At 41.6% G+C, this 8,470-nt stretch overlaps 1 protein-coding gene across 1 annotated transcript; it reads left to right on the forward strand.

Annotated features, from left to right (window-relative positions):
- Positions 1–4,191: 4,191 nt before the first annotated feature.
- Positions 4,192–5,771, forward strand: LOC145792005 (uncharacterized). The gene is made up of 3 exons (XM_082872480.1): positions 4,192–4,447; positions 4,534–5,195; positions 5,274–5,771. The coding sequence occupies exons 1-3, from the start codon at positions 4,192–4,194 to the stop codon at positions 5,769–5,771; spliced, it is 1,416 nt and encodes a 471-aa protein (XP_082728606.1).
- Positions 5,772–8,470: the final 2,699 nt, after the last annotated feature.

Consider the following 8,470-nt stretch of genomic DNA (forward strand, 5'->3'; position numbering starts at 1 on the left):
TTAAAATTAAAAAAATTCAATAATTTTATAACAAGAATTTAGAACTCTTAAAAGTCTTTCATATATCAATATTACATTGCTTGATGTTGGATTTATAAGCATGTGATGCTAGATATTTTTCACGTAATTATCTAATTTTATATTTTTTTAACATTGATAAATAATCTACTATTGATTAAAGAGAATGAATTATTATTCTTCACCATCTTTCAATTCATACTGGCCCTATTTGGTAGGGTTTATTTCCAGCTTATTTCAGTTTTTAACTTAATTTGAGCTATTTTGATGTGTTTGGTTCAGCTTAACAATACAGCTTATAGCTTTTTGTAAGTAAAAAATCAACTTATTCTTTGAGTGGGGGAGGAGAACCTTAATTTATAAGTCAAAAATCAGTTTATGTTCACAGTTATAAATTATAAGTTGTTAAGGTATAAGGTATAATTATTAGATAATGTCTCAATGGGACCACATAATTAAATGTAGTGTTATCATTTATAAGAAGCCTACAATTTAAGTGATTCAATTTAGTTAATAGGCTTAAGGGTATATGTGTTATGGACCTAATGTGTAGATACTAGTTGTATAATTTCTATTTCTATGAGGGGTAGAAATAGAAATTAAAACATATTGGTTAAAGTTGGTTTTCATTCCTTTTGAACTTCCACAACCTTTCAGTTTTGAAAACCAATAAATAGTAATTAAAACCAATAATGGTTAAAGTTGATTTTCATGCCTTTTGAATTTCCACAACCTTTCAGTTTTGAAAAGCAATTACAACCTTTAAAAAGTTATGGTCCCTATTCCTTCCCAGGTGGAAAAAAAGAACACTGTCATTTTTCTCTAAATCCTCTCAAAGAGAAACATAAGGCACCAAAGGGAAAGGATTAGAAGGCTCTAACAAAGTCAATATTAAGGTTTTATTGACAATCAGACGCTTCCGTTTAACCGTTCATCAATGGATTCAGGTATGTCATTTTGTCTTGATTTCTTAATAATACACATGGTAAATGATCTAAAGTGTAAGGTTTATGTTTTGAAATTTATGTTAATAATAATCACTTTCCCACAACTCTACCAAACGAGACCATTATTGATTTGCCACCATTATAAAATGTGAAGAGGGCAATCCAGCCGAACCAACCAGATTATATAGATTGGATGTTTTTAATTTTTGATGTAGAATCTACTTATAATTTATAAGGTAGGAAAAATTTAAATAAACTTTTAAAATTGATATACTATAAACTAGAGAATAGGTGATTTTAATTTTTGATTTTTGATGATCGATTTCTAAATTGAGAAATGTTTCACCAAACAAGCCCAATGACTAAGCAAACTGCGTTGTACAGATTGGATTCATAGGTCACGGTAGCCTTATTTACTTGGATGATTCGATATATTTATTTGTTAGGTTTTGTAGATAGATCGTTAATAAAAATATGAAATTCATTTGACAATTATAACAGCATGATTTCATTATATTTTACTTTTAAAAAATAAATAGAGAGTATAATTTTCAACTAAATTATCTAGTTTTAGAAAAAATAAATATAATAAAAGTATATACTTACAATTATAAAAGAACTTTAACCATCAAAACAAAAAGTGTAATAACATTAATCATAAAATTAGACACAACTCTTTAAGATAAAATTAAAACCCGCAAAAAAAATTAGACCCCCAAAAAAATTAGACCCCTGTCATGCAAATAAATTCTGTCCAATTTTATCCTTAACTTTTTCGAAAAATCACAAGGCACGCAACTATGTTAGAGTCAAAACGTAAAACACTTGTCTCTCTACGCAAAGGCGCATTCATTATATGCTTTTTGTTTTGTCAACATATCGATGGCCCACTTGGGAGTTGTTTGGAACCTCACAAACAAGAGTTAATTTTTTATTCAAAAAATTAAAACATACTAAATTGTTAATTGTACGGGGAGGAAATAATTCTCCTCGTATAATCCTGTTGACCAAGTCCACGCTCCTCCGTACGACGTCGCTTTGTCACCTGAAAACACAAACGTGAGCTAGCCGGCGGGTGTGTGCCGGAAACCTCTCCGATGCCTAAGTCAGAAAACTTGACAAATAGACAAAGCTCTAAGTTCTCAGAAAGATTGTGTTCAATTACCTCCTCCAAGGTGATACTTGTGAGCTTTTATAAGTTTCATATGGCACAATCCTAGTAGGACTTGTATTTCTCCATACAGAGTCCTCCTAGGATTCAATCTCTTAAGGATAATGCTTATCCTTTTACACCCTCCCCCACTGCTTAAACCAAGTGGGATGGTTTTCTTTACGGCCGAACTTCCTTTTGACCGAAATAAACCTTGGCTACACCGAGCCACAGAGGGCCGAACTATCCTTAGCTCGGTCCTCTCCTCCAACTCTTTACTTCGGCTGCCCTGTTCAATCTTGATGCGCTTAGATCAAACTTCCAAGTAACAAGTTCTGACCGACCTAACCATTGTAAGTCACGACCGGACTAACTCTGAGATCGGCCTAACTATGAGTTGCCTCCAGACCGGAGTAGTTTTACATCCATGAGCCGAAGTAACATTTACTTCTCCCAACCGGAGTAACATTGCTCTCTGGGCCGGAGTATCCTTTACGGCCTTTTTACTTAGTCCTTCGCGTTTTGGGCCTCAAAGCCCAACTTGCAGCTCGGCCCAATTTTTCCCAAAAATTACCCTCTCAATTGCCCCTTAATTCCATCTGCATAGCATGATTGGGATTACCAGTCCACTGGCCGAGCTAGTGTCGTTTTAAGCTTTTCCAGCCGAGCTAAAAAATACTTTAGCCTCTCCAGCCGAGCTAAAAACTCTCGAGTTTTAAGCCGAGCTAATTTTACTCCTGGCCATGTTTTGTCCGGTCAAAAACGTCTCTTCAATCTTAATGTCTGTAACGCTTCCCATTCTTATGACACGTGGCATGTTTTGGTTGGCTAAGGACGGCTGTCACGCCGTCTTTCGTACTTCGTGAAATTCGAACAGTCCCGCCCAAATTTTGGGCTTTCTAACAAGATCAATCCCTGAGGCTAGGGTCCCTTCACTTTTGCCATTTCTCCCTCTTCTCTCTCTGTGTTCTTGCTGCTCGTGCTCTTTCTTTACTGCGACAGTTTTCATCTTCAGTCCTTCCTTATTTAATTCTGGTAAGCAAATCCATTTTCCCTTTATGTTTTTGCTTTTACATTCGTTTTGTGCAACTGTATATCTAGTTTTCGTATGCTTTTTGCAAACATTTTCTCCATTTATCTGCTCTGCTTTTGTACTTTCTATGAAGAAACCAGTAGAACTTTGTATGTGTATGAACTATTTTGTAGGAATCTTAGATCCAAAATCACCTAGTAACCGGACTAGAAAACTGTTTGTGTTATGTGTGTGGATAGATTCTGAACATAACCGAACTAGAACTTGTAGGAATATCAGCAGTTTCTTCTGACCCACTCTAGCCAAGATAAGATCACCGAACAAGCTTGCTCATACCGAACTCGGTACTTCGGTCTATAACCGAGCTAAGATTTTGGGGCCAAGCCGGCTTTCTTAGTTCTCAAACCGAATTCAGAAAGCCGCCCCTAAGAGCTCAACCGAAGTAATTATACTGAAACCGTTTTAGGCCTTGGGACTAAACCAGCTTTCTTAGTTTCTTAGACCGAACTCAGGAAAGCTGCCCCTAGACGTTAAACCGGTCTAAACTGCTCAAAACCGAGCTAAGAAACCTTCTGATGAGCCAAGGTAGAACCAGCCAACTAAGCCGAAGTAGGATTTGTATATCTTGCTTATAATTTGTAGCGCGGTCCAACGATCTGTGCTTAACCCCCTTGCTTTCTACTTTGCAGACTTAGGTTGCCCAGGCCCTCCTGCGTGTGCTCAACCGAGCTACTGAGCCAAATTTTTGTACCGAAATAACTTATCCGTAATTTATACAACAAATGGGTAAGTATAGATATTTAGTCGAAACCCCTGGTGGCATGGCCGAATTCAGGCAGGACTACCAGATTCCTGATGATGTTCAACTGGAGTTGGCCAAGAAAGATGCTACTCCCTGGGACAATGAAGGCTTCGTCCCTTTCACCCTTCAATCAATAATTGAAACCGGACTACGGTTTCCTGTCCAACCGCTAATCTGCGAATTCCTTAGGCAGACTAGGCTATGTCCCACCCAACTATCCACCAACACATATCGTATTATAATGGGGATAGCCGCATTAAACCACCAAACCGGACTGAATCTTGGTCTGGCCGAAATATTCCATCAGTATTCCATCGGTTCAAAGAATGCTGGGTGGGTATATTACCTTAGAATTCGCCGCCGCCGAGAGAAGATAATTAAGCATACTCCGGACAAAGATCTCAATGATGACGATTTCTTTTGGGTCTCTGGGAACTTTGAGGATTTTCAAGCTCAAATTCCTGGCCGACCTATAAATTGGAAAATGGGAGAGCCTGGTAATTTTACTTCGGTCTTCCGCTTTGTATGTTATCTCGGTTGTTTAATCTGCTAGCCGAACTAACACTTGTCTTTTTTTTTGCAGATTTCGCCCATCTCCACTCCTTGTATAGCTATCCTAACCTCGGCGTTTTGCGAGCCGCATTTCGGGTTAAAGAAAGAGATTGGGCCAAGCTTCTAAATTTCGAACCGACCTACCGTTACAGCGGTCGACGGAAGGCAAAAGTAACCGATTTTCTTCTCGAGGAAGCACCGGAGCCGGACCCCACTTTGCCCGAGATAAGACTTGTTCCATTAACCGCTGAGGAAGAAATGGCAAAGAAGAGCAGAGTCAGGGCCCTTCTAACTTCAACAACTAGAGCCGAAGTAACACCAACTACTGAGGTGCAGCCTGCCGTCGTGGCCCTTCCTTCACAACGGCCCTCTTCGTCTCGCCCTTCAAAACGCGCCCGATCTACGTCAGCCGAACAACAACTTGTTGACGAAGTCGAAACCGTTCCCCAAAGTCCTCAACCTGCCTCCCAACCTGAACAAACTGACCGAGCCCGATCTCCGAAGTGGGCTCCGCCTTTGATCTTCAATGACCGAAACATCAAAGTCACTGATTCGGTCGTGGGTGAAAAAGACCACCAACTGGCCTTTAACCTGGCCAAAAGTGTGTGCCTCCCTAAGGACATGGAGCACCACTTGAAGCAACTGAATACCGAAATGAAATCAATTCGGTCTGTTTCCAAGTCCATGGTCTTGGTAAGTAGCTGTCTGCTTTTTCCTGTCTAAATTTTTCTAACTCTTACTTCGGTTCTAAAGGTATCTTTGCTTTGCCAGGCCTTGCAAAAGAACAATGTCACTTACCGGAAAGTCCAAGAGCTCCGCAAAACCACAAGGCAGGCGATGGCGGAAGCCGAAGCAAGGTCGGCCGAACTACAACAAGCCGAAAAGAGAATGGCCGAGCTGGAAGCGGAGAACGGCCGTCTTGCCGATCTAGTTAATTCGGCGGAAGCGGAGAAGCAGAAAGCTGCCATTGTTATGAAGGACAAGTATTTGCGGGAGTTGTTGAAGCTAGAGAAGAGAAAGGACGCCGAAATGAGCGAACTGAAAAAGAATATGGAGGCGGTCGACAAGGGGGGGTACAAGCGAGGTTTCAAGGAGGCCGAGGAGGCCTACGTCAAGCAATGCGATGCCGCCAAGGAGCTTTTCTTCAAGTGCGGCTGGAGGGCGGCTGTGGAGAAGCTCGGTCATGATCAACAGACCGAGGTCTTCAACCCTCCAGAGTACTTTATACCGAAGTCCCTTGCGGGGTACGCGGATGCCATGCAGCAGTAATTCCTTGAAGGTTCAGATACTGACGAAGATTCTGCTTCTGGGGGTACTCCAGTTGAAAACGTGGATCAGACAGATCGGCCGGAGTCCAGAGTGGAAGATCTGGCTATTGAACAGCCGAATGAAACTGTGGCTCCGGTCGATGCCACCGTTGTGACTGAAGGAGTGCTGCCGCCAGAGACCGGTCTTCCAGTAGATGCCGATGCGGTTTTCGACGCTGAAATTGATGAACTTTTCTCTTAGTTTTTTACTTTTTCTACTTTGTAACCGAACTAAGCCCCCTTGTAATGACTTCTGTTTGAATAAAAATTTCACTTCTCTTATTCCGGTTATTGTGTGTATGCTTGGGTTTGTAATGTCTTCTATTACTCCAAGTGTTATTTCGGTTTTTGGTTGGTTAAACTATACTTACCAGCCAACCACTCCTTAGCCGATATAATTACTTCGGCTGAGGAGTACAGTGTTGGTTCATTTCAGCCAACCACTCTTCAGCCATACACTTACTTCGGCTGAAGAGCAACAGGTGTTGGTTTATTCCAGCCAACCACTCTTCAGCCTTGCACTTACTTCGGCTGAAGAGTAACAAGAGTTGGTTTGTTCCAGCCAACCACTCTTTAGCCTAACACTTACTTCGGCTGAAGAGTAACAGGTGTTGGTTTATTCCAGCCAACCACTCTTCAGCCTTGCACTTACTTCGGCCGAAGAGTTACAGGTGTTGGTTTATTCCAGCCAACCACTCTTAAGCCTTGCACTTACTTCGGCTGAAGAGTAACAAGAGTTGGTTTGTTCCAGCCAACCACTCTTCAGCCTAACACTTACTTCGGCTGAAGAGTTACGGGTGTTGGTTTATTCCAGCCAACCACTCTTCAGCCTTGCACTTACTTCGGCTGAAGAGTTACAGGTTGGTTTATTCCAGCCAACTATTTGAAGTTAGTTTTTCCAGCTAACTTATAGTATTTGGTTATTCCGACCAAATGTCCTGCAGCCTGGATCCTTATCCTGGGCTTAGGAAGGATGTTGGTTTAATCCAGCCAACCTCTGAGTTAGTTTTTCCAGCTAACTTGGAATAGAATGCTCGCAAAAAATTTAGTCTCTAAAGCTAACTTTTACAAAGAATAATTTGTGCTAAAAAGAATTGCTCATTTTATTGAAGGAAGAAAAAATTACACATGTTTGAAAAAGAAAAGCTAAAAGTAAAATAACTTGAGATTGGCCGTATTCCATGGCCTAGGGATTGCCTTGCCATCCTTGTCTTCTAGGTGGTATGCCCCTTTGCCGGCTAACCCAACCACCTTATAAGGACCTTCCCAATTTGGGCCTAACTTGCCGTCTCCTGGGACCAAGGTGTTTCCCATTACTTTGCGTAATACCCAATCGCCAATTTTGAATTGTCTTGGATGAACCTTTTTGCTGTATTTTTTGATTAATTCTCGTTGGTATGCGGCGATGTGGACCAACGCTCTTTCTCTTCTTTCTTCTGCAAGGTTGAGTTCTAAGGCTATGGCTTCTTCATTTAAGTCTGGATCAAAATTTTCGCTTCGAATTGTGGGGAGGCCAACTTCTAGTGGGATTACCGCTTCCATTCCATATGCTAAGGAGAATGGTGTTTCTCCTGTTGATCGTCGAGGTGTGGTGCGGTAGGCCCATAAAACATGAGGAAGTTCATCTGCCCACTTGCCTTTTGCCTTCTCTAGCCTTTTCTTAAGTCCATCCAAGACGACTTTATTTGATGCTTCTGCTTGCCCGTTTGCTTGGGGATATGCCGGTGTGGAATTGTAGAACTCTATCTTGTACTCTTCACAAAAGCTTCTAAAAATCCTGCCGTCGAACTGAGTTCCATTGTCTGAGATCAGTGCTTTTGGTATGCCAAACCGAGTGATAATATTCTGCCAAACAAACTTCTTCACATCCTTCTCTTTGATTGACGCCAGTGCTTCTGCTTCCACCCATTTTGTGAAGTAGTCTGTTGCTGCGAGAAAGAATTTTCTGCCTCCGGGTGCTGTTGGAAGTGGTCCTACGATGTCTAAGCCCCACATTGCGAAAGGCCATGGGCTAGTTAAAGGTAGGAGTTCTCTTGCTGGTTGATGTATTTGGTGTGCGAATTTCTGGCATTTTTCACACTTCTTCACATATTTTTCTGAGTCTGCTTGCATATACGGCCACCAATATCCTTGCGAAATAGCCCTGTAGGCGAGCGACCTTCCCCCTTGATGACTTCCACATACCCCTTCATGTATTTCGAATAGGAAGGCTTCTACTTTGCTGGGATGAACGCACTTGAGGTAAGGCCCAGAGAATGACTTCTTGTATAATGCCAAAGATGGAGATAGCCAAAATCGCTGCGACTTTGCCCTTATTTTGTTGGCTTCTTTTTTCTCTGCTGGTAGGATGCCGTCTTTTAGGAACAGGATGATGGGATCCATCCATGAAGGGCCTAATTCAGTGCAATATACTTCTTCTGCTTCGGGGTCTTCTATACTTGGTCTTGGTAAGAAGTCGATGAGTAATGGATGAGGGATCGATGTATCTGCCATTGAGGCCAGGCCTGCTAGCTCGTCCGCTCGGCTGTTTTCCTCCCTGCCAATTTGTTCTATCCTTACCACATCAAACTTCTTGATCTCTGTTCTGACTAACTCTTGGTACTTGGCCATTCTGTCGTCCTTTGCTTCGTATTCGCCCGAAATTTGGTTTACTACCAGCAG

The sequence above is a fragment of the Camellia sinensis genome, chromosome 5 (assembly GCF_055761805.1).
Source record: "Camellia sinensis isolate YWXY chromosome 5, ASM5576180v1, whole genome shotgun sequence".
Lineage (NCBI taxonomy): Eukaryota > Viridiplantae > Streptophyta > Magnoliopsida > Ericales > Theaceae > Camellia > Camellia sinensis.

What these genes read in the sequence shown, in the direction of transcription:
- LOC145792005 (XM_082872480.1), top strand. Translation starts at nt 4,192, where the DNA reads ATGGGGATAGCCGCATTAAACCACCAAACCGGACTGAATCTTGGTCTG. An exon ending in TTGGAAAATGGGAGAGCCTG is followed by an intron (nt 4,448 to 4,533) that starts GTAATTTTACTT and finishes TTTTTTTTGCAG; the next exon opens with ATTTCGCCCATCTCCACTCC. An exon ending in TTTCCAAGTCCATGGTCTTG is followed by an intron (nt 5,196 to 5,273) that starts GTAAGTAGCTGT and finishes TTGCTTTGCCAG; the next exon opens with GCCTTGCAAAAGAACAATGT.